The sequence below is a fragment of the Coloeus monedula genome, assembly GCF_965178545.1.
Source record: "Coloeus monedula genome assembly, chromosome: 6".
NCBI lineage: Eukaryota > Metazoa > Chordata > Aves > Passeriformes > Corvidae > Coloeus > Coloeus monedula.
In genome coordinates, this window is record NC_138786.1 from 28,144,210 (window position 1) to 28,171,420 (window position 27,211).

At 40.0% G+C, this 27,211-nt stretch overlaps 2 protein-coding genes across 2 annotated transcripts in view; one reads left to right on the forward strand and one right to left on the reverse strand.

Annotated features, from left to right (window-relative positions):
* TTBK2 (tau tubulin kinase 2) overlaps positions 1–7,507 on the reverse strand; it is a gene marked incomplete at its 3' end in the record, with an annotated part of 77,229 nt that extends 69,722 nt beyond the window's left edge. The window contains exon 1 of the mRNA XM_082282843.1: positions 7,383–7,507. The remainder of the gene's footprint in view (positions 1–7,382) is intronic.
* A 12,620-nt stretch (positions 7,508–20,127) lies between these two features.
* Positions 20,128–26,487, forward strand: LOC309574107 (photoreceptor outer segment membrane glycoprotein 2; the record flags this gene model as incomplete). The annotated part of the gene is made up of 3 exons (XM_082283458.1): positions 20,128–20,708; positions 24,545–24,791; positions 26,221–26,487. The coding sequence occupies 3 exons, from the start codon at positions 20,128–20,130 to the stop codon at positions 26,485–26,487; spliced, it is 1,095 nt and encodes a 364-aa protein (XP_082139584.1).
* Between the last annotated feature and the right edge of the window lie 724 nt (positions 26,488–27,211).

Sequence of the window (27,211 nt, forward strand, 5' to 3'; positions counted from 1 at the left end):
TTTATATCACATAGTACAGTCTCTTTTTAAGAAACTAAAAATGCCAGAAAATAAATAGATCCTATACTAAATAATAGGTCCCAAAATATAACTGTCAATTGACTGAACAAATATCTAATTCCTCCCACAGGAATCCATTCCTTACTTAATACTGAAACATTTTTTACTCAGGAAAGAATTATGAAGTTGTAGAGAGAACAGGAAGTGGTAAAGGACAAATGGCATCAACTGGTTAAACAGACAGCAATCAAACTACACGAGTCAGCTTAGATAAAAGAAGACATTATCCATCAAGGAGCAAAGAATAAATGGAAACATCACCTACCATGATGTAGCAATCAGTTACTTCTGATATATGCATTTGCTGGAGTATTAAAGTTATGACAACTATGGATGAAGAGGCAAATAAATACTAAGAGAGACCATAATACCTCTATTTCCTCAATGGAGGATTACTGCAGATTATTATATTCAGTTCTGGTGTTCATATTTTGTGAAAAGACCTTTTTTTAAAAACAAACAAAAAAATACAGAAAACCAAAATATTAGAACACTGGATAGTATGTATGTGAATATTATGAAGCTCAGTTCCTTCACATTATCTAATAAAAATTGCTTTAGTCTAGGAAATTGCAAAAGATCTTCATTCTGACACACAAATCATACAACTAAAAGGTTGAATCTTTAGATTCCTTAAACCACAAAAATATCTCCAAGATCTTTAATTTGCATTAATAAAGATACTCTACTAACAGAATACTTCATTAACTCTTTCAGTGGATTCCTTACCACTGACAATTCTTAAAAGACCAAACAATGATTTTCTACACTATATGCTCTTACTTGACTACAGCTAGCACACGTAATTCAGGGAAGTCCTAGGGAAGCTGGTTTTACACACAAAGTTAGCCTCAATAATCACAATTCCCTTGGTCTTCACACAGTTAGACTGAGATAAGTGATGAGGGTTTTGTCTTTGAAAGTCAATTATACAAGGGTATTTCATTATGAAAATACAATTATCCTAGGCACATTTAGTTTGCTGGGACTGTCTTAAGTTCACGAAAAACATTACTGGGATCAGTTGAAAATATAAAACATGGCAGAATGATGAGGCATAAAAATCAGTAAGTTTATGTATTACAAACACGGGGGTCAAGAGACTCGCAAAAATTGTAAGAATTTCCTACATATTAGAAGAGCAAACAGTGCAAGATCAGATTTTAACTATCTTCCAAATAAATGTACAATTATTCCTAAAAACAAAAGAGTAAAGTTTCTCAGATTCAGCTTTTACATGTTTCAGAGCAAGGAATGTAAGAGCACATTATAATATGTCAACACCAAATATGAGCAACATCCACTGCACAGCTACTCATATGTTAGTCACAGTCCTGATTTAGACCATAAATCAATTCTGTTCAAACCTTTACTCCAGGAAAAAGATACACTTCAGTGAGCTATTACATGTTGATGTAGGGCTTCACAACAGAATTGAAGTATTAACTGCCAGTTCCAACAAGCCAGACAAAGTACAGCTGCTCCCTGATTAGGAGGGGAAAACTGACTGATCAAGGAAAGATACGTAGAGAAGCACTGCCACATGACTGAGGTATCCTAGGCTCAAAACTAATGAAATATATCAGACCAACAGGAAGAAATGTCCTGCTTGAAATTAGCATCCTGTCCAAATTTCCTTCAAATCAACAGAGAAGAAAGTGCACCATCACCTCAAAGCAGCTTCTCATGTAAAATGTTCCTTTTTCTCTTGTGTCCTCCCTGAACTGACAATAGGCAGGAAGACCTGCCAGCTGACCACCCAGGCTACAGTAAAAGAAAGGATCTGGTTATGACTGAGCTACACATTCAGGGTGAAGTTGCACATAACAGCATGACCTAGCAAGAGTTATAAACCTGTATCAGCCAAAAAGCAATACAAACAACTCCCTTTTTACAATCATTCTCTGCCAAGTTAGCAAGTTGACTCAGTGTAGCTCAGAGATCAATGGGCACTAGAAAAGGCCCAGGCAGAGAACATCATTTTCCACTTAAAAACAGCAGCCAACTGTTAGACTGGTTTAACAATAATGTGCAATTTCATCTGCAGGAGCTAACATGTGAAAAACATTCTTATATCTATGTACATCTACAAATAAATAACAACTATCACCAGACAATAATGGAGCTTCTTTCCTTCACACATCTGCTTTACTGTGGGAGGGTCATGGTTTGCTCCCCAGCTTCAGCATCAATTTCTTAGTTCTTGGCAGGTCAAGACAAGAACTGACTGGGTTAGCTAGCATGTAGCTCCCACAAGACCAAACAATACTTTCCTCATACTAATCTATTCTGTGATTCTTTCAAGATTTTCTCTAACCAGATGAACTGTTCAACAGGTTTCCTCACTGGATACGCTGTCTTGCTCAAAACTGTAAAACTGTAATTTCACCCAAAATCATCATGATTACTACAACAATCTCTAGAGCTTAACAAAACAGCACTTAAACTTCACACAGAAAAAGAATAGTGATCCAATGTGAATTCCTCTCCTTCAACTCTCAGAGTACCACATGACAATTTGTTCCAGGATGACTTGACTTCGGGAATTATACTTTGATTTATTTATAGACAACTGGAAATCGAAAATCAAAGCATCACGTATGAACACGGCATTCAATTCAATCCAACTGGAGAAACAGCACAGTCATTCTTTGTCTGATACATTTTCTATCAGTTGATAATGCCCATTCTAGATCTATTTAACTCAAGATGCTGACAAATGGAAAGATGAGAAAATAATTATTTCAAGGCAACATATAACTCAAGAATATAAATACATTCTAAAAAGTCACCAGTTTGATGCTGAAAAGTATATTCTATTTACAGATCACTGCCTCCCTTTTTTTTAATTCTTCAACACTGCAAAGCTAGAGTCATACTTCATTTTCTCAGAAGTCACACTGCTTGCCACAAGTGGAATTTGAAGCATTACTATGGCAACAAGTAAACTTGACAGCTACAAGACATATCCTGCTGACACACCATGTAACAAAGCAATCTAATTTTTACTATGTTGAACAACATTATATCAAATAAGTGTTGCTAAAACCCCCACAAAATGTTAGTATCCTGAGAGAGAGCATGACAGAAGCAACAAATACTATCTACGAATTATCTGGGAAGTGACAGAGAGCAGAACGAACCCCCTTTCAGAATCAATAAGCAGGTGCTGACTGGAGACAATTCCAAATTACTGAAAAGACACAAGCTCTGAAAGGCAAGATCTCTCCTAACTGCAGATGAGTCTACTGGAACAATTTTTGTGTCATTTCAGGTGTGAGAGAAGTGTATCAAAAACATAATAAAATTATTTCTATATAAACAGACCAGGATGACACAAAACCTGACCGTTTATGTTTTTCCACATGTGAGCTCCACACAGTAACCTATCCCTGCAACAAGTAACAAATCTGTTTGCAACACCTAGATAGAAAAATATGGCTAGGTATTAAAGAGGCTTGATATCCTTTACCAGCTCTCAAAGCAAGTTCAGCATATTTTACCCTTCCTTCACACATCAGACGGCTTTGTACTGGAAAGAAAATTACTCTCCTCACCAATGCCATCAGTGATCTGGCAAACTTCATCCATGAAAGAGGCCTTGAATTCTTCCAACTACTACTTGCCCTGAAATGCAAGGCTAAGCAACACACACACATTTCTCCAAAAGGAAGAATTAGTGGATAGAGCTCCTCATCAGTGTAATTCTCAATAACTGACTAATCTCTTCAGACAAAAAGCAACAGCATGAAATAACATTTGAGTGATGTAATTCTGTGATGACAAGTTCTCAAACACACAGGACAAGAACCACAGAAAAACATGCCTGAACATAACAATGAAAATATTTTAAAATTTTTAACAAAACAGTTTTGTTAAAAACACTCAAGACTTCTTCAGTTTCTCAATTTGCCCTCCTTTCCTCACTCCTCTCCAATTAAACTTTCCCTTCTCCCCAAGAAACTTCTCAAGTTTTCAATGATTCATCTCCATTAATTGAAAAATAATTTTGAAAAACAACTGATCAAATGTTACGACTTGTACAACATCTCAAAAATGGGAAGAGAATTCTCAAGCAGATCAAGAGGTGAAGTGCCAGAAAGCCAGATTTTATTGCTTGAATTTTCCACTACTTGGGTTTCAAGACTAGTGACCTATAAGCTAACACAGAGAAAGACTATGAATTTAAACTGCTAAGAATGGCACCTCGATTTCATGAGCAGCTTAAAAAAAACCTCCGAGTTACTAGATTCCCTCAAAAGCACACTACTAAATGTCTAGCACTGAAGCAAGGAGAGGGGAGTATTCCAACTCCAAAATTTTAATAAATAAAGTTGTAAACAATAAGTAAAAGACTACATTGTATTTTCAAAGAAGTTATTTTGAAAGAACATACAAGATATAGTTACTAAAAGCCACATTATAAAGTACTCAATATTTCTAATGAAAAGAGGGAAGTCAACTTTTATTCTGCCACTGCATGACAGAGAATACAATACGAGCATTAAAGCACTCTACTAGTGCGTGGAAAGCAGAAAAATGAAACTGCTCCATTTAGTTGTTCTCTCTTATCCAACTGAAATAGTTTTTATTTCCTCTTCTAAAAATTAACATGTTCAATTCCTACTTAAGTACCCTAGATACTATAAACAGGGGAAAAAAAAAAAAAAGACAAGTAAAAGATTTGAACAAATTTCTCTCACACCGATCATGAACAAGAAGTCAAGTTCATGACAAGCAGTTTTTAAACACACGTGACCTGTAGCTCTTGAATTCCTTAGGATACACCTTGTATTTAGGCAATTTTGCATGTTTTAATTCTCACCCACCAATACCAATACTTTAACAATTGTTAAACATCAGGCTGATCTACTAGATCCACAGCACAACATGCTGCTCTGTGAGATTACTCAAAGGAAGCTCAGGTTTCTTGAGGTGAGAGTGTTTTCACGGAACAAGGGAGGAAGGACAGTGGCTGGTCCATGCACAACAATGCATCCCTGTAAAACCACAACGAATCCTGGTGTCTTGTACTGAAAAGGCAGCTGTTTCTCCTCCCCTCCAGCCTAACACAAAGGCTTTGTGTAGTGCTTCCCCAGAGAAAAAGGAAGAGACAAGGCAAGACATAGGAATACACAGAAACTGTCAATCTCCTTTGTAAAGTACCAATTCATTCCCAATAGATAAACAAGCCCTCACTGAAACAGAAAACACGGCAGTATATTAATATACCATACACTGCAACTTCACACACTGAGCAGATGCTTAACCTTCTATACACAAATATCTAGCACTGCTAGAAACTGATCGTTTAGAAGCCAGTTTTGAACAAGGAAAAGTCCACTCATATCTCTCTTCTGTCATACTCAAAAATCTTCTTGATATAATCAGCCACATTGAGAAAAGCCTCTCTGGAATTTGTGATGTTAGAAGTACCAGAGCCTGCAGTATGCAGCAGCAGTAAAGTGACTACTCTAAACATAAGCAACGTCACAATATTCCAGTCGCCCAATTTGTTCTTCTCATTCTAACCTCATCCTTCCCAAACAGGAAGCTTAAAAAGATGCTGAGCTTCAAGTAAATAATGGTACATCAGGAATACATTAGAGACGAACAAAGTATTTGTTAGGGATAATTGGTTCCATCTTCACATTTTTTAAACTATATCTTGATGCACTGTTTTCAAAATAACTTTTGACAAATGACTACACATACTATTGCAGTAAAACTTTTCTATATATCATTTCATTGACAGGCCAAACAAATGTTAACAAATATACCTCTGGTTTAACAAGTTAAGAAAGTTTTACTACTTTGTTAAACATAATTCACACTGTAAAGCAAATGAATCATCATCAAGAAAGTGTACTGGACAATATTAACACAAAATAAAAATATTGGGTATCTTTGTACCATGAATTCATATAACTAAGACTTCAAAAGACATTACCAAAATCAAACAAGAGCAGCAAAATAAGCCCTAACCTTTTGCTTTCTCAGATACAACAGCTAAAATGAACTAACATACCTACAAGCATAGCTAGCATGTGTTCAACAGAGGCATGGCATTTACTACACAGAATGCATTCTAAAAATCTACTCATTTTTTCCAGAACCACAACACGGAAACTAACCACATGCTTTGAGGCTAACAAGATACTTAAATAAATAGAGTACAATTTATTTTAAGGCTCTCAACATTCCTGCAATATAGTTTACTAATTTAGAATGTTTAAGCTGAAATTACACTGGTTCTGCACACAGTGTCTAACTAAGAATGCCACTACAACCTATTTCATAACTCATTTTCTATAGCCCTTTCCAGCGTAATTATAAATATCGTCGAAGGTTCTCAAAAGGCTGTGGTATCCTCCGGGGTCATTCCTTTGTGTCCATTCCCCCCCGCCCCCACGATCATACATCAATATTATTATTTGCACTCCCATCCCCATACACTAGCAGTTGTTTCCAACTGCTCTGGCTCACACCAGAGGTTACAAACCTCCTAGCGAGCTTTGTCCTCTCATTGCTTTTGCTCTAGAGTGACAACAGAAGCCTAAGGATGCTGCTGCAGCTCCAGACATCATCAGTTGACTTGGGAACAAGGTGCTGCCCCACTTCCTCTTTGTAAAGCTAAAAGTACGTGCAATAACGTATTTTTAACGCCGTTCCACACGCAGCTCGTATGGTCCCCCTGACCGCCGTGGTGTGCGCACCCGCGGCCTAGCCAGGCATATCTGTATGCAAGGATCGATGCAAGTGCCGCTAATGGCTCCAGCACTCAGAGCGCCAGGCGACAGACAGCCCGCTTCCCATCCAGCCGTGCCCACACAGCAGCCGTCACACGCATGCCACAACCCAGAGCTGGAAATACAGACGCAGCTATTTTAAAACGGAGATCTTTCGCCGTCAGAACACGTAAATTTCTGTACCATTTGCCTTCTTGCAGCAAGTGGGAGGGACAAAAAAAAAATCTCGTGCCTATCAGTTTGAGTTCTCCGTGGAGGCCGGGGCAGCGGTGACTGCTGCTGGAGCCCGCCAGACCTACCGACCTTAACTCCACGGACGGGATCGCCCCGTCCTGCCCCACTGGAACAAGCCCTTCTCGGGGCAGGCAGCGGCCCCTGGAGCTTCCGCGCCCGGCAAACTCCCTCTCCCGCGGGGACAGAAACCGCGACGCGGCTTCCACGCAGCAGCCGCTGGGGCCGGGCCGGCAGCCGCCAGAGCCCGCGGGCCGCACCCCGCCGAGGCGGCCGGAGCGCCCCCGGGGACGGGGCGCGGGGTAACGGCGGCGGCCGCGGCGCAGCACCACGAATCCTCACCTGGAACGGGGCCGAGGCGGCGGCTTCTCGGGGCGGCGCGGCGAGTCCCTGCGGCGCCCCCGGCCCCACAGGCGATGGTGTGCGCGGCGCGGGGCGGGGGCTACAGCGGCGCCCCCCGGCCCAGCCTCCGCCCCATGGCGTGCGCCGCGGTCTCTATGGCGACTGCAGAGCCGGGCCGGCCCGCGGGGAGGGGTAACGACAGCGCGCAGGCGGAGGGCGCTCAGCGGGTCACGGGGCGGCTCGCAGCGCTCCCCACGGGGGTTGAACCCCTCGCCGCGGCCGCCGCCATCCCTGCGGCAGTGCCGGCCGGAGCCCGGCCGCGCTCACCCGCGCCGCCGCCCCCGCGCTCGCCCCTCCTCGGCCGCGGCGCCACCAAGCCCGCTGTCCGCCGGGGCACCACCCACATCCCATTTCCGGAGCGGTGATTGGGCAGCTGCGGAGATTTCCCACGAGCGATTGGCTCTCAATGCGGTCAATCCGGGCACCGGGGGCGGGCGCACTTGGACGCGGCGCTGTGCAGTGCGGGGTTGGTTGAGCCGGCGAGCGCTGGTACAGCCGCGGCCGCCCCCGCGCAGCCTCGGGGCAGAGGCGCGGGATGGGCGCCGGAGTTCCCGTTTCCGAGGAGCTTCCGAGGGGCAGCGTCCGTGCGGGAGGCCGGCGCTGGCCCTGGGCGCTCACCGCCGCAGGGCCGCCCCCGGGGGGGAAGCTGGGTCCTCGCTGCGGTGCCGCCTCCGCCTCAGCAGTCGGAGCTCGGCCGTGCTGTCCGTACCTGGGCGGACTGCCCAGGGCCTGATGGGTGCAGTCTGCTGCCCGGCCGCGGGTGGGGCGAGAGGGCTGAGGAAGGAGAGGCCGGGTTGGGGGAAGCGAGTGACCGGGCGTCGCCTCGGGGACCTCTGTCCTCTGCGGGGGCACAGCAGGGCTGTCACCCCTGGGCTCCGCTCAGTGACAGTAGGAAACAGTGGATGTGTCCCGTGCCTAGGTGAGTACGGCATTCGAAGGGAAGCCTTCCCGCTCTCACTGGTTATTCCTTACTGCAGGCAGGACTCTCGAGCCTCGTGAGGCCACGGAGCGGGCGCTCCTCGGTGGGTGCCATCATCGCACAACAGCCCACAGGACGCGTTTGTAGGCCACAGTGTCAGCCCAGAGCCCGGATCCATCTGGCAGACCAGCAGCTAGGAGAGACCTGTTCTGTGGGAAGGAGGAAGGACAGATTTGCTGTGCTCACAGTAGCTTGTATGAAGTGAGTAAAAACACCGTAGTGTTTCCCTCGTGTGAAGTTTCCTTAAGCGGGGAAAAAAAAAAAAAAGTGCCTTTATTTCCCTACTGCCAGCCAGATAAGAAGGTAGCGTGAATAATTTAAACCCTTTCTTCATTCATAACGAGATCATAGTTAAAGAGTAGGGTTAGGAAACAGTATCTCCTACTGCTACTTTATGAAAAGGAAGATTTTAGCGTTGATAGTTTATAGTTGAGTTACCCAGAAGTGGGAGCTGTGAACCAAACCTAGCAATGAACCCAAACAGTTGCGAGTTGCTCAGTGTCAGCTTCAGGAAGATGCTTCTTCCCTCGCAAAGGGAACTGCCTCAAGCAGCGGGCCACCAGTCATAGCGGTGTGGATAAACACTGGTGATAAGCATATGCTTCTCTATATGTAGTGAATGCATATGTGTATTATGTGTCCTAACAACTGAAGCAGTTAATAACAAAGCTGATAGACTGAAGAAATGTTCATTTTGTGAATAGAAATGAACCAATGTTGATGGTAATAGGTGGAAAGAGTTGCGCCTTTTTTCCACAATAGTATATCTTTACCTGGGTTACAAAATGGAGTTATGAGTTTTGCTTACCTTTAAAAGGCACTTACAATTTCTCAGATGGAAAATATTCTACTGAAACTACATATTCTTTCAAATCTGTCTTAAAGGCAAATTGCAAAGGTGACAATTATTCTAGGATAAACAGCTCTTCTTATGCAGCAAACAAATAATTTTTTTCACATTCACTCTAAAGTAGACAGTGTTTTTCCTCCGAGATTATAACTGAAGGTAGATAAATATCGTAACCACCTCTTATTTTAAGTAAATAAGTTTTGCCAACAAAACTTGCTGTATGCTAAATGTAATGAGGAGCTTGTGAATATGAATCCGTCTGTGAAGTGTTTTATTGTTCCCCAAATAATTGACATGTTGCCTGAGGTGTACAATTCTCAGGAGAATTTTCTGATTCAATTAAAGAGAACAGAAAGGCCTTAACAAACTTGTTTATCTGGTTTGTCTGTTTACCTGTTCATTGCAGATCCACAGGGCATAGTTTCTCTCATCACTTTGGAACTTCAGAAGTTAATTCATTATCTAATACAATGGACATGCATATTATCATGGGAATCACACCAGGTGTACATGTCTTCTTAGCTCACTGAAAGCTTTAAAAGGCCAAAGAGCCTTTCCTTCATCATCAGTCAAAGTACAGTGATCTGTAAGTTTCCAAATTACCACGTGATCTTCATAAGCAGACAAAACCCGAATGGTTCAAATAGAAGTCAAGCAGGGAATAAAATAAACTGAAACTGAGACTTTTCAAAGGGAAAATCTGTTTCCACTTATGTGAAGGAAGTCCTTACAGAAAAGATCTAATCTTTTTTAACTCACTGCTCCAGAAATACACCAAGAAGTTCTTCAATGCTTTCTGTTCTACTATTTTAGGTTCAGAGATGTTGGTAAGTATAACGGATACCAGCACTTCCTCTGTCAGTGCAAATTTGCAGAATATCTTTACCACACACCAAAGTACCCCAAACAACCAAACCCAAAAAACCACCAGCACATTAAAATCTCTATGTAAATATGAATATGAAATTGAGCTACTCTAGTTTCTTCTTTTTTTTCTTTCTCTCCCCCATTTTTTTTGACAGTACACGTAGTTTAGCGTAGATGCAATGTGTTTATTTCCCTTGGGGGAAGTTACCGAGCCAAAAACTGTCCTATGCCCTTTCTTCAGCTCTTACATTGTTAGCTGTAGTTGGCTATCTCAATGTAAAAATGTGTCTCTTTTTGTAGCTGTTAGTCAGCAGCTGTAAACCACAGCAGATGGGCACCTCTGTGTTTGTTCTGGAGATTTTTAAGTATCTCAGGTGGTGCAAAATAAATCAGTAAAGCAAACTGTCCTGGTTTCAGATGGGATAGAGGTAATTTTCTTTATAGTAACTGGTACAGAGCTGGATTTAGTATGAGAATAATGTTGACAGCAGGCAGATGTTTTAGTTGGTTTTGAGTTGTTCTTACTATAAATCAAGGATGTTTCAGTTTCCTGTGCTCTGCCAGTGAGGAGGTGCCCAAGAATGGAGGGGAACATGGCCAGGACAGCTGACCCAAACTGTCCAAAGGGATATTTCATACCACAGAACATCATGCCCAGTATATTAATAGGGAAGGAGTTGGCTGTGAGGAACCAATGGCTGCTGGGGGACAGGCTGGGCATTGGTCAGTGGGTGGTGAACAATTGTATTGTGCATCACTTATTTCTCTTGGGTTTTATTTCTCTCTCCTTTTCATTGCAATTAGTAGTAGTAGTAGTGACTAATGATTATTATCTTTTATATTTTGTTTCAATTATTAAAATTGTTTGTATCTCAGCCCATGAAGTTTGCCTTTTCTATGCACTTTTTTTCTCACTGGTGCAGGGGTGGGGGAATGAGCAAGCAGCTGCTGGGACTCAGTTGCTACCTGGGATTAAACCACAACAGAGCGTGTTGTCTTAATTCAATCCTAAATGTCTCACTTGGCTGTAGACTGCAAGAAGAAAAGTACTGCACACCAAGACTCTGAAGTTAGAGAGCAGGAGGATTACTGTCAGAAATTACTCTGAATTCCAAAGGTTTGCCAGGCCAAACTTTATTATAACCACATAGTTGCTAGGGAAAGATGTGAACCAAAAATTTAGTTGGGCTGGTGTGTGCATGGCAATGAATACAATTTCCTAATAAGTTTGACGGTATGAAAAACAATCCCCAGTCATGTAAAGATATTCTTACATCTTAATATAGATATTTTTTCTATTTAATAATTATAAATATAATGCATAATTTATTAAGATTGAATATAATAAGTATTAAATCATGTAATGAGGCAATAAATAGAACTGGTCTAAGTTTAAAAAAAATAAACAAGCCTCTAAAGACCAAAGTGACAGCAAACTGTTTCTGGGCCCAACTAGACACAGCTCTATCTTTTATTATTTTTATATTTTAAAAAGAACAGAGAATGAGAAAATACCCACATATAAACTTCTAATATCTTTTTTGTTTGAAGAAATAGATCAGACCATCCAGAGACGTCTATAGATGGAACACAACTTTCTAGTGCTTCCAACTTCTACTTCCATAGGCTGCATAAGGTATAGCAGTGAAAAAATAAGTTTGCTTTCCTGGAAGTCTTCTTTTTTGTGGGGTGAGGGAGATGTGAGAATTTTCATCAGTAGTTTTTGTCTGAAAGGAAGGATCTAATTTTTTTTCAAGGAATGTTTAAAAATTTAAACCTGCACCTATACACAAACATATGCATATGTCTGTGATGCAGAAGGGCAGCATGATTATCAATGTGCAAGAACTTCTGAACTCTGCTGTTACTTTGTTCAAATAAGCATGTATGGGAGTAGATGACTCATCCTGCAAAGTCCAGACTCATTGGTTTCAAGCACTTCCATTGGAACTTCCTTGCCTGGACTTTGGGGTCTTGGAGTTATTTATTTATTTCTGTTTGAGTCAGAAGTTATGAATAATGTTTCTACTTAGCTGATTACAGAAGTAGAAGAAAAAGCTCCAGAAAAATTTTTGGGCAGTCAGATGTCAGGAAAAAAAAAAGAGAGAGAAAGAAAGAAAAAATAAAAGGAGGATATAGATAGCAGGATGACCAGACTTAATAGAGATGGAAAATTCACAGGTTTGGTTAGTCAGTAAGTTAACATACACCAACTCCTAGAATTGAAAAATTGTTGAAAATTGTAACTAAAATTCATATATATATGGAGGTGGAAACAATGCTTTCACTGAAGAGTAGAAAGGCAAACACATTTGATACGTTCACATTTCTGGCAAAAGTCAAGTAGCAAAGGAAGTATCAGCCAAAGATGAGAAAGCTCCTACCTAGTTTTGTAGATGTTTAAACAGGTATCTAGTTAATAGCAAATGAAAAGTCGCAGACCTTGAGACATTTAGTTCAGCCCTTTTTCCAGGGATGGACCAACTGTCCTCCTACAACACTCCTGGACAGTGTTTGTCAACCTGTTCCAAAAGTACTTTGTTGGAAACTAAGGGGTTTCTTATGGGCTATTTTGCTATTCTCACTAAAATAATTATTTCACCCATTATTCTCCTCATATCCTATCACCAAAGGAATTTATTCCTTTCCTCTGTGCAACTACCTATAAAATTATTTGAAGGCTGTTTTCACCTCTCACCATCAGTCTTCTCTTAAGTAAAGCATCTGAGTTCCTTCAGTCTTTTTTCACAAATCGTGATTTCTCAACACTGTCAACAAGCATGAAGTCACCAGTCAAGGGACAGATGGATCTTGGAAAAGCTCTAAGAGCACTGTGTCTGTCTTCTGGCTTTTGTCTATTTGACAGCTTCAGAAACTCCCTTGAGTTTATTTTTTTTCTTGGTAACTGTCTTTTCTTTCCAAAAGGATCTCTAATTCCCTATAAGATGTCCTGAGTAATATTGTTCAGTTTACATGATGTCTAGAGAAAAATAGCATCAACATCAGGTTTATAGTAAGCTGAGAATAGGTACTGATTAGTTTAGGAGGTCTCTTCATGGAGAAATGTGACAGCGTATGTCTGACTACTTTGCTAGGGGAGGAAGGGTCAGTTGATAGTGTAGCACACCAAAGTATTGATGCTATGAGATGTGGAATTAAAAAAGGAAAATTTTACTTCATTATGTAAAGAGAATTCTGTTGCCAGGCCTCATAATAGGTGTGTAATTCCATTCTGTAAAAGGCTTCCTGATACCTGGCTTGTGAGGATAAGATCCATAGTCAATAAGGTACAAAAGTGAAAAGCAAGATTGCTGCATGGTCTAATTATGATTAAGGTGATAAAAATGGATTCTAGTCTTCAGAAAGAAGTTACAGCCAAGATGAAAGTTTTAGGTTACCAACCAATTTAAAATACATGTTCACTTCCAGCTGTGCTATAGTCTGCTGGTCTGATTTTAAGGTGAATACACTACTTCTTGTACCTTAGTTTTCCATTTGTAATGACTCACCGTGAGTCATGAGTGGATGACTCAGAGACTGTGGACAGTACAGCTCCTATGGATTGAAATCAGAGCCAGCCTGGCAGGTACTTCCATGGATTTTCCTGCAATACACAGGACCCTGAATGACAAGCTGTATATGTGCAGTGCAGTTCATGCAGGTCTGCTATAATTTCCTTTTTGCCTGAGATTGATTTCAGTATCCATATTGTTATAACCTTTACACATCTGAAAAATGTAGTATTTCTTTTTCTGATGTGTTTAATCTGTGATGTTCTTCAGACAATTAGATGAGCTACAGTTATAGTATTCATATTTTTCATGGAACATAGTACAGTGGATCTTCTGGTACAATTGTAGTACAGTGTAGAGCTGTAGTCATAAAAAAATATAACTGACTTAGTTTTCAATAAGCTTTGTGTCATTTTAATGTACAAACTCTGTCCTTTTAAATTATTGCATATTGCCATTACTTCATGCCTTTGTGTTTTGACATTCCCTCTGCCAACTCTGCAATTCCATAAGAATTTCAGATGTTATGCCTTAACTTAGGTATCTTTATCTGCTAAAACAACCATGATCATCTAAATACCACTATATTTCCTCCCTAAAAGTTAAAAAATGTAATTGAGAAATGAATGTTCTTCAAAGACTCAGTTGCTTCTATTTGCTTAATAACTTAGGTCTCTCAGTATCTACCATGTGGTTCACAATTTTACAAAAGCCAAAAAAAGCAGATGGTTGCTCATGCCCTCTCCCCATTACAACATATCAGTGAGAATCTCTTCCTGAATATGGACTTGCCCCAGATCAGAAGGAAAAGTTGTACAGTACTTGCTTCCATCAGATTCACCAAGTGCTTCCAGTTTTAGTTCAGTACTCAAAAATCTTGGATCATTATTTGTCATTTACATTAAATACAAGGTGAAATGAAAAGCCATCCAAATATAAAAATAAAACATTAATTTTTGGAAACTAGATGTAAAATTAAATTTTGCATCATCCCAACTAGTTATTTCATTACACTGATTCATAACTCATCTGTCCTTGCCTGTGGACTTATATATGAATGGTACTAAATAGATAAGTAATTAGGCAAACACTTTACCTTAAATTTAAAGGCTAAATTTACCTCTTTCGGATCCAAAACAATAGCACAGCAATCTCCACTGTTAGCAGGAAAATGTATGACCTCTTTCTATACCGCTGGGTGATAGATGCAATCCCCCATGTGCAACCACTCCTGCAAGTTACAAAATGCTACTCCATGGTCGTGATGTCCAGGTTTCCCAAAGGTCTGCAAGAAAAGTGCATCATGGTTAATTATAGACTGCTATAACACAGAACTAATTTCTGAATAATTCAACTTTTGATACTACATTTGCAGCTGAAGCCATTTCCAAAAATGAGATGGAACAAAAAATACAGCGCTGACCTCTAATTGCATTAAGATTGGATTAAAGTAATTTCTTACAATGAGGCATTCTTGAGCTTCCATTAGCTGTGAGAATGACCTCTAATTAAAAAAAAAAAAAAAAAAAGCTTCTTGTGCTGTACTGTAGAAAAAGCCTTCCTACAGCAGCACTGCCATCTCCTGCTTGCTTGCTTCCATGCATGTGAGTACGAGGCTTGTGTTGGAAAGCTGCCACGGGGAAGGTGCAGTTTTCTGCTACTAGGTAACTGAGGCAGTAACATTTTCTAATACTCAGGGATAGCACGTTTGGAGTTCTGCAGATGGGGAGAGTTTTCACAAGTGGTCTTTAAGCATAGAAAAGGACTTCAGCCATTTGTCCAGGATTTCTGATATATCACATCCCAGCCAGAACAAAATGTGTACATTTGTGTACTTGTGCTGTAGCCAAGGAATACATTATACCTGTTGAATATGCTTCTGTGGAGTTGATCTGTACACAAATAGATGTTTGAACAGATCTAACATATTCCCTGTGGTCTGCACCACTGCTGCAAGTCCAAAGCATGAATGACTCGTGCACAGGATTAATTCAGTGCAGTTGGGGTGTATTTGATCATATGCAAGCATTTGTGTGGTCCATATACAGTAGGTCCAACAGGTCCCAGATGTATCACATATGCTCTGAATCACTAGGACACAGGCGAGATAGAGCCAGTGTACTGCCAGAATACAGAGTTAGAATCACATTCATATCAGGGTTTATTGCTCATCATAAGTTTGGAGAGGACAGTTTACACTTCTGAGCATTTTAATACACATTTACAATGCCTGGTGCAGGGTCCCTTGCAGTCAGTCATGTGCCCACTGAACTCTCTGCTGTGCCAAGGTGTTACAGGTACAGACACTATTGCTCAAACCTGGTCCTGCTTAGGGATTTAGTTCTGGTACCAACATCACTTCTAACTTGACCAAGCATTGCTGCAGAGTCAGTGTGTTGCCACCACTGTTTCTATTTCAAACCAGCCATGTCTGGCCCACAAATTGCTACATTCTAGGCTCAGAAATGCCAAGGACATGATACTTTTGCTTCTGGCTTGGAATAGAGCTAGATAAGAGACTAGGACAGAGGTTTCTACTAGATTGTTCTTCAATCTGGAAAACTTCCCAAACCAGAACCTACCGTGAATCATGCAGGATGATTCAATTGCTCTTGGTTACTTGAATTCTTTTCTTGGACAGTCACATTCAATACACAGAGAACAGAAAATTCTATCCAAAGCAAAAAAAACAGAGTGATGGGTAAGGAACATAATAGTGGATATAAATGATAGTTGCGTAAGATAGATTTTCCCTTCCCACAGAATCACAAAGTTTCATTATTCGCATTCTTCTCTCCTTTGGAGGCATATTTATTGTTAAGAACAAATTAAGAGATATTGAAGACATTAGCAGGCACTGAAAAACAGTCTCTGTTGCTTACTAGCCCAAATGTCCAGCAGGGTAAAAAGGTAGAAGAAAGTCATATAAACCATTTTGTTGGTGAGATCTCAGTTCACACTCTAATTGGCCTGTTTTGCAGGCTTTAATCTGGTGGCATAAGACCCTTGAAATAAATCTCTTAGCTACGATTAGAGATGAAAGAGAGATTAGCACAGGCAGGAGAGTTGAAGTGGTTTTCGCCATCTCCACTGGTGAGTCAGTGTCAAGACAGAGCCACGACAGAGACATCAAGAAATCAGTATTTCAGTAATCCTCAAGATGTCCAATTCACATATTGTCTCCCTTGTATTCAGCAAGTTACCAGTTTCAAGACCCTGTTCAGTCCTCTGAAGCAGGTTAGTGGTTTCTTTTACAATATCACAAATAGCAATGTGTGTTTAGCTAAAATGGCACATTTTAGCAAAATCAGTAAGATAAGATGTGGTTTGTTTATGACTAAATCACCAAATTTCTTTGAACAATTCGTATCTAATATGTAAATGTTATAAATAAATAGCTGTGCCATGCCTTGTTCAATGTAGTCAGGGGAATTTGATAGCAAAGGACCATCTAGGTGACATCTTGAAAGCATTGTATGGTGATGGAAGCTGTGTTTAAAGTTAGGTAAGTTTGAATTAGACAAGGAAAGCTTGAGAACAGTATTGATATTATGGGAGAGATTTCCACATTTATTTGGCTTCTTTTGTTGAAAGAAGTATTTCTCCCTTTATAGAATAAAATCCGGTTTACTCTCCCATAGCCAGGGAAAATATGTCTGTGTGAATAAGATTCATAACTCTGGAGTGGCTCACGTGAAAAGCATCCTAAGAATTTTGACAGAGGTGTTATTTCCACTGAAGTGCTGGGAGCAATTGTGGCTTTACAGTAGCCTGCTGCCAAACACAACTTGGAGAAGAACAGACTAACACAGCTAATAACTGCACTTCTGTTCTTTCAGCTGGAAAAACTTTCTCCATGGGGCTCAAAAAATTATACTATGCAGCTGTGTGTGTGTGTGTGTTGCAATACATCTCATGCTAATAAATGTATTCAATACTTTATTAAACAGGGAAAGAATAATGTTATGGTGTATTTACAAAATTCATTATTATGTGAAGAGAGTCTTCTTATCTGAAATAAACTCAGTAAACTGTTAGCATAGGTGAAAATAATCTTAAGTATCCATGTAGAAGGTAGGAACAAGGAACAGAACAGATAACTTGTTCTTCTGCCCCAGACTCAATACATTCAAGGTTTCATGAGAAGCACAGTGTCTCCAAAGATCAATCCCAAGCATATCAGTGACAGCCAGGGTCAGTCAACAAGTGGTTATTGAACTACAACAACCAGTCATTCCATCCCTTTCCTCTGGCACTAGGAAATCACAGAGCTTATGCTGCTGGAGGGCTGTGGTGCAGGTAGCACTGTGAGATAAATGTCAATATTCCATGAAATCTGATCTTACAACAACACTAAAACTTCACAAAGGAAGCTGAAAATACCTCATGAGAATTTCTGGAGACAAGGAATTACTAGGAGAATTTTTCTTTCAGAGAAATTTTTTACTTTTTTTTAACTTCAGGCACCTGAAAATTGGGATTGAGCTATATCAGAATACCTATATGAGATTGAATGTATCCCTGCTTATGGAACTCAGCTTGAAATTTCTTTATGGTTAGAATATGAGAGTCTCAAATCTACATCTTCCAAAATCAACAATGCCTCTGGAGTAGATGAATTTTACAGAGTAGAACTGTTTACAACTTTTGTCCAAATGTTAAAACAAAGTGTGTTTAGCAAGTAGGGTGTTTTCAGTGACACTGTAACTAAATGTGTGCTGAACAATTTAGAGACATTGTTCAAACATGTACATGTTTTTCACAGAAACAAGCAGTGAGTGATGAATTCATATTTGCTTACCATTGAACATGAACTGTGTATCAGCAATCAGGAGATTTCACAACAGATTGTCTCTGTTGTGAGCTCTGAGACCTGAGAATCAGGGGCAAATAAATCTATTAGCAGCCATCATTTACAGCTATTTAAGGTCAAGTCACAAACTGCTTAACTGGTGAAGCAATCAAAGATACTATCTCCAGGCTTAGCAGGCAGGCTGTCAGCTGAATTCATAGGGAGGCTTAATTCTGTACCAGCAGAGCATGATCTCTTCAAATGAGGTTTGAACAATACTGGAGAAGAATAGTGTGAAGCAAGTGTTGTAATTTTATAAATGACTATTCTCTGGACATCTCTGTAAGGTGTCTATCATCTATATGATTATCACAATATGATCACAGTCAATATTCAGCCACAACTGATAACCAGCCTTAATCATTAAAATTAGGACCCTGTTTTTAAACTCAGAAAGCTGCTGGCCTCCACACCTTTGGAGACAGACTGGTAAAGAAAAATATTGCACAGTTTGCACACTATTCTCTGTATTGTACAAAAGAACCCACAGAGCTGAATAGCTTTGAGGGGGATTAGTTTTCTCTGTAAATGCAGGAGAAAATAAATGCAACTTGAATTAATTAGATCTCACAGGCCTTAAAATCATAATGCACCAAGATATTTAACCATATCCTAATGTGAATCACACAAGCTATTCCTTGCCTGTACAAATAGAATTGATTCCTTCAGATGTAAACACATGAAGACACTGGGATTCCATTACCTTTTTAAACTGCACTCTGCAACAATCTGCTTACCCAATGTTAAGCTTCACTGCAGCTGGGGATCCTTTAGCAGGTCAGTGTAACCCTACTTCTGTCCAGCTTGTCTGTCTGCAGGTGTTCTTCATGCTGTTTCAGCTGATACAAGTTTTATTCAGTAATACCATCCACTGACTTAGAAAATTATTATGCCGCTTTTACATGTCTATTTCCCGAGACTTACAGAATTACACTTTACTGTTTATAAATGCCATTGTCTTAGTGGAATAAAATGACTAAAGTTATATAACACAGAGTTGTATAGTATAAAATCACTCTGATGAGAGTTGCTAAATTAGGAACAAGACAAGCAAGATTTCTGGAGAGGAAAGAAAAAAAAGAAGGCTGTATATATGTATGCTTGTTTTATTTAATCAACTTTTGAACACAAACCTGACCATAACACAGGAATCTAAGAATAATAAATACCTATGATTGTCAAAAACCAGGCAACAAGTAGAAGGGAAAGACATTGGGAGTCATCTGAAGGGAAAGACAGCAGACCAGTTCACATTTTGGATATCAGAAGGTCTGCATAGAAAATTGGTCTTGACAAAACTTCATAGGAATCCAGAGTCACTGTTCGTACAATTTACTTATTTTTAAGCAAATTGTTCTAGTTGGTCCTTAGAATTTTTAAGTGATTCACAATGTTATGAAATTTAACCAATAAATTTCATTGGGGCACTCGATTGGCAGGACTCAAGAGTGCGTGAGGCTGTACAGGAAGTTCTTTTGTAGGCTCTATAAATACCTGGTCAAACAGACAGTAATCTCTCTCTCTCTCTCTTCTTCAGATTTCTACTGCGCGCCTTGGATCCATGCTCCTAATCAGCTTACAAGCTTCTCTTGACCTGTGCTTCTTTTCCTAATGCACATCTGACTATGGCTGTCCTCAAAGTCAAATTCACCAAAACCAAGAGGGACAAATTGGCTCAGGTCTTATGGATCCTCAACTGGGTTTCTGTAGTGAGTGGGATCATTCTCTTCAGTCTTGGCCTCTTTCTGAAAATAGAGATCAAGAAGCGCAATGAAGTGATGGCAAAAGGGGACATTAACTCTGTCCCCAACATGCTGATCTCTGTAGGGGTCATAGCATGTATCATCAACTTTCTGGGTGGCAAAATCTGCTACGACTGCTCAGATGCAAACAAGTTCTCTCGATGGAAACTAGTAATGCTGCCATACATTGTATGTACCTTCTGTTTTACCTTCTGCATCCTGGTGGGTGCTCTTATGTGCTATACCATGAGGAATGAGCTGGAAGAGTCTCTCTATCTGGGACTGAGGGATGCCATTAAGTTCTATAAAGACACAGACATACCTGGACGATGTTTCTTAAAGAAAACAGTGGATTTGTTACAAATTGGATTCCGTTGCTGTGGAAACAACGGCTTTAGAGACTGGTTTGAAATTCAGTGGGTATCTCCTCGTTATCTGAATATGGCTTCCAAGGAGGTTCTGGAGTAAGTATTTATCAGTCATAACAAAAAATTCTAGGAGAAAAACTCTTTTGAGATTGAAAGCCCTTTTTTCTGGACCTTTGTATCTTAATTTTAAAAATGTTGAATGACCAGGTTACTCACAAAATATGCTAAATACATGCACAATCAAAAGCTACCTTTTTCTAAGCCTTTAGGGATGCTAAGCAAAGCTAAGATGTATCTCCTTTTTCAGCGTGGTGAATTAGCTACCCCAAAATTTTAATTTCAGTTATAGTGAGCTGATAACTGTAAGAAAAAAAGGATTGTACTAGCAGTACATTGCACAGTCAATTCTAAGCACTGGAAGACCCTTCTTCAAGGTATTAGACTTTGCAATCCCAGGTTCAAATCTGTATGTTCACATGTGAGAAACGACCAAACACCACGTAAACTGCATAAAACAGCAGAAATCCCCCCTTTCTTTTTGGTGGTGGTGCTTCACATGATGTAGCAACTATGAAATTACACGCTCAAAAAGAAGAGTGGTAATACTTACAGACAAGGTAAAAATTAAAAACTTTCAAAAGTAGACAATCCAGTCTGTAATAATTCTTCTAAAGCTGAAAAAGGTCTTCACTGACAAGAGAGTAGTAGCTTTCTTTTCCTAGGAAAGACAAATGCAAAGAGCTTGACTGGCATTTGTCAAATGCTGTGTTTTTGATCTAAAAAATCAGTGACAATAAAGCCAGGGGAAGGGAGGCTAAAGACCTTAATTTTACAGAATTCGCAACTTGAAACTGCCATCATAGCAAAGTGTATGTAGAGAGCTACAAATACCAGAAGGCAGGACCTAGGAGAATACAAACAAGAGGGCATCAGCATACAGAAGATACTTGTCTGTGGAAATAAAGCTATACAAGCATTCTCAAGAGAGAAGTTAGAAAGTGCCACACGGAACAGAGTGGTCCAGAGCTGTTTTAAATCTTGGTTCTATGCTGAAAAGTGACATGACAACAAAGATGATCCCCAGGAATTTAAGCTTAGTGTGAAGTCAAAAGTAAAATATACTGCCTTTTATTTCTGTGAGACAGGCAGAAACAGTAATGTTTTACCCAGGGTCTTAATTAAGTCCTCTTTTCTTCTGCAGGGTCCCCTGTGCTCTGCCATTATTGTGAGAATACACTGTCAGTTAACTTTTGCCCCATTCAGGCAGAAGGTGACAGTGAAATGTGTGTGAGGAAAGTAATTTCTGAATTTCTTTTGCTGTGGATGGATTGGTTAATTTCATCTTGATTGCCAGAATCCAAGGCAGTACTGTATAACCAAATTATACCATGACTTCCAAAAATATGACAGTGAAACATCTGATATGAAATCATTGGAAGCAAAGCCCAGCCAGCAATGTTCCGAAAGATGGAAAAGGAATCAAATCTTTCTTGGTTTCAGCTTTTACTGTATATCATTTAGTAGTTTGTAGATCAAGAGGCAAAGCAGGTGAGATCTGACATACCGTGAACTCAGATGTAACCTTTGCAAAACTGAACTTTTCACCTTCCTGCACAACCCTCTTCCCTCCCCTCTCTTCTACAGCTCTATTGCCAACACCACAATGTGACAAGGCATGGAAACGGTCAGTGGGATTGGTAGGAACATGAGGCAGGTTACAGCAGTACAATCCTACCATTGCTTCAGCTGGGTAAAAATCATCTTTGCCCAAAAGCAAATTTTTGCTTTACAATACTGTAAAAACAACTTTGGACTGCAACAGCAAATAGCAGTGAATGTCTTGCTCCACAAGGTCTTTTACTGAGGTCCTCCCTTCTAACAGTACCAAGATGCTATTAAGTACCAAGATACAAATTAAATAATTTTAAAATTTGCCACTAGCAGAGGAAACACAGTGGCAGGAGGACATAACCTACCTCTGGAAACTGCTACTCTTGGCAGTAGAAAGAGAATTCCTCTTTATAACGTCAGGAAGAAAAAAAGTATTTAAACTGATGCTTGGGATCAAAAGAAAAGCTTAAGACCCAGTTTAAGAGATTGTATTTCAACCATCTTAGATGCTGTACTATATTGGGGTTATTAAATGTATACCATACCTTGAAATATTGAGGGCATTTTGCCAGCCCAGGTAAAATCTTCCCTTTCACAATGTGCCAGTCTTCCTCTCCTCTGCAAGCTTTTTTTCCTCCTACCACATTGTAGCCTTCTGGTTTGTGCCTCTCTGGCTCCCTTCCCTTCCAGTGCCTGGTTCTGCCTATGCCCACAGCACAGCTCGCACACTTCAGTCTACTTTCAGTGGATTATTTGGACTCTTTTGCATTGATTCCATTCTGTTGCCATCACCAGGGACATGATGGCCACAAAATGAAGAGCTAGACTTGAAAACGGAGAGGAATTCATGCCTATCCCACTCCTAAGTGGGAAATGGCAGATGAACTTCCTGGCTTACTTGGAAAGATCATCGAGGAAGATGTTTTTGAGAGAATTTTAAATAAACAAAACACACTACAACCCAAATAAAAAGGAGAAGAAAAAAAAGAGAAGGGGGCAAGGGGGAAGAAGAGGGGAAAAAAAAAAAGGGAGGTTGTTTTTACAACAATAAGCAATAAAATAAAAGCAATTATTCTGCCATCACAGCACTGACACAAATACTGAACTTCCTAGCAGCTTATGTTTCATTTGAAGGTTAGGTTTAGTCCCAAATTCCAGAACAAGACTGGACTGGATTTCCTTCCCTCTAATTTAGATCAGCTGCAGTGGAACAGAAAATTATTAGTTTGCAAACATTATTTGCAAAAATTATTGCAAATTTATCTGCAAACATTAATAAATTAATATGTTTTGGAAAGTATTAAACTTGGCAAATGGTGAAAGCTGGATATCTAAGTGAAAATTTTCTTTTATGTATTCTGACCCCTTTACAAAGGGTAAAGGGCCTTGGACTTGATAAACCAGGGCATGGTTCTCACCCACGGGGCTGTCTCAGGAAATCAGCCTTTTGCAGTGGGCATGAAAACAGATGCATGCTTAGCGGCTGCTTCCCCAAGGGGTGACAGTGGCTCTCAACAGCTTAGATACTCTCCAGTTTCTGGAAAATCTCTTTCTCTGAAGCAAATGGATGTCAAGGATTCATTTAACTTCCAGAAAATCTTGATTAATTTGAGACTGTGTTCTCATCCCATCCTATGATTTTTTTTCTTATTCCTCTTTATCTTTCTTCTTTCCCCACTTGTTTTCCTTCTGATCTTATAGAGGAGGGAAAGGAATAATTTTTAGCAATAAATACATTTTTTAAAGTTACAGGAAGTAAAGTTACAAGAAGTAGAAACCCCTTTGTGAACTGGACTCAAAACATGTGCTGAGCCAGCTCTTGCAACAGGTACAGTGATGAAAGGCCAGCAGACAATCACCAGTAGTTCCTGTGGCATGCAAAGTCATTCTTGTATTAGGATGTCTCTCATGGAATGATTGTGTTGAAAAATCAATCCCCAAGTAGTGAAACACAGGATTTCCAGGGACACAACTTCCATTAGAATTCCACCAAGATAAACAAGCTCAAAAATTGCCTTTAGTATTTTTAGCACAAAGATACCTAAAAAGGCAACATCTCCATGAACACTGAACTCACACATCTTGTGGCACAGAACCAAGAACCACATGAGGTACTGTGCTATACCACACTTCAATACAGCAAATCCAATATGCCATTTTTTTGCAGTAAGCAACTTTTCCTGTTGAAAGTATACCCTCATTTTCCTCTTGTTATGTTGGAAAGGCACACATTGCAGCACAGTTATTTCCTTTTCTAAAATCACAGGCACTGCCTGCTGCTGACACCACATTTGTAATGCCCAAACTTTGTCCTGTTGCAGCCGCCTGAAGAGCAACGTTGATGGGAAGTTCTTGGTGGATGGAGTCCCCTTCAGCTGCTGCAACCCCAGCTCCCCACGGCCCTGCATCCAGTACCAGCTGACAAACAACAGTGCTCACTACAACTACGATTTCCTGACAGAGGAGCTCAATATCTGGATGAAGGGCTGCAGAGAGGCCCTGCTGGATTACTACACCGGTATCATGAGATCCATTGGCATTGCAGCATTGCTTATTTGGTTGTTTGAGGTGAGTCTCACAAAAACAGTCTCTATCAGATTAATCAGTCTTCTGTCTCTCTAGGATGGGAAACGATGATGGCGTAACACATGAGAAGTGCCTCAGCATCCAGTACAAAGTCCACGAGCACTTCAGGAGTGTTGCAGGGTTTCCCTTACTAAAGACAACTTTCCCAAACTCCACAGAGCAGAAGTAAATCTTGTTGAGGATGAGAACTATCAGAAACCATATATAAAATTCTGTATATTTATAGAGCTTTTTCAATAGAATATAGCATATTCCCCTCATTCATTTATGGGATCAGATACAGGGTGATACATGCAGTGATACAACTGCAAGGAAATCTGGTGAGAAGGTCTGAGTGTTGTTTTAAGTCAGTTTTAACAAAAATATGAGCAGGTCTTTGGCTCAATGCATTAATTTTGTTTATAATTAAAACTGAGCATTTTATTAATATCTCAAAGCCCCCTTTTTACATTACATAGTTTCACCATATAGACAGTATGTGCAATCATGGCATATTATCCTTTTAGAAGTAGATTAGGCTGCTGGTTATGCAAACAAAATAAGCGCATCACAGGCAAGCTATACACCTGCAAAGCTGCAGTCTTCCTGCTGACGTCTTAAAGAAAGTTCTCTGGATGTTGTCATCTCAAAGTAAAGCACCCCCCAATGGCACAGGCTCCAATACAGTTTTCTTACCTTTTTAATTTGTTTTGGTTTTCTTACTATTGCTCTATTGCATAAATATTAGTGCTGTAATTAAAGTAGCTCACAACAGTCCTCAGGAAGTGCTAAGTGGTGTGGTGGTGCCAGAAATAAAAGGGCTCTGAAACCATGTGAAAAGCTGCGAGCCAGCTCTCTGTGCTCCCTTAAATATTGACAGGCTGATCTTGATTCCAACAGAACTATGAAAGTGAGGCTTTTTCCTAAACTTAGACTTGAGCCTCTGCTATAGGCCATCCTTCTTAACTTTCATTCCTTGGCATGTAGGACACCTATGGCTTACTTAGGAATGATTAAACCTCCTTGGAGGAAATATTGATTTAATCAAGGTCAGTAGAAAAAAAATCCACTGACTACAATTTTTTCTTTCCCAGTGACTGATGGTTCCATTAATTGATCATCCATTCTACATCAATTAGTTGTAGCCTCTGAGGCTGCAAGGTTCCCGAGTCATTCTAGGTATTTATGTACTAATAACATGCAAGGGAGATTGTTACCCGAAGAATGAAGAGAGAATCAATCCATCTCTCCCTGCTATCTTTCTTTCTAAAAAAATGTAATTAATTGGAAGAGTGGTTAGATACATTGCTAGGATAAAGAGTGTCTGCTTTACTCAGTTATGAAGCCTGTAAATACACAAGTCAGAAAACTGACTTAGTGACAGGACTGAGGTTGCAATTTCAACTGTTTAACCATTAACTGTTTCTTACAGCTCTGTGTACTTATTGGTGTCCGGTACCTACAAACAGCCATGAAGAATGTCCTTCTGCTAGGAGATCTGGAGGGTGAATCAGATGGTTGGTTACTAGAAAATAGTTTTGTGGAAACTGCCAAATACAACATTAACATCATTAAGAACCTCGGCAAAGCCAACCAGATCTCCACTGTCTCAAGCATGAACGACCCCAACATTGACGTTCAAAACACAGACTGTGGCAAAACCAATATTACAACAAAATCTATCCCTGCAGCTAGGTAGGCAAATCTTCCAAGAAATGACATCACAAGTGTAGCTTTGCTCTATTACAGTCCTACAGTCACCAGATTTTATCTGGTGGGAGAAAAAAAAAGGTAGAAAAACTAGTAAAACAATTGAACAAACCACAGACTGGTGACAGCTCCAAAAATGCTAATACTTCTTTGGATGGATGTATTTTTACTTGTAAATTCCCTGATTCTCAACACTGCACAAAACTTCAGGAATTTCTCCTGCTTTCTCTCCTTTACATACAGACTTCTATCATGGTCTGAATACACCAGAAAGATCATTATGCACAAGCATGTATTTCAGACAGGATGGGTCTACACATACTAACATACAGATTCAGTTGAATAGGTACCAAAGAAGTTTTCATTACTGTCATTACACCTATAAAAGTCCCAGGAGCAGGAAAATTCCAAAAGAAATTATTACACTGGAAAAAAAGATTCTTTACAAAAAAGAAAAGACAAAAACTGAAATGAAGACTCTATTGGTCCAAGCTAGGAAAGGGGAAATTTAAACAAAAGTATACATATATTACAGCCTACAAGAACCCACCAGGTACGTGAAATTCAGGTGAAGGCAGTAAAAGTTACCATAAACTATTTCACTTATTTTTCCCAAAATGTCTGAACCATCTTTTCATTTTCACCCCTCCAATAGTTTAGAGAAAGCTAGTTGCCCCACTTCCCTGAAAGTCAAAGGGTGATGCTGAAAGGAG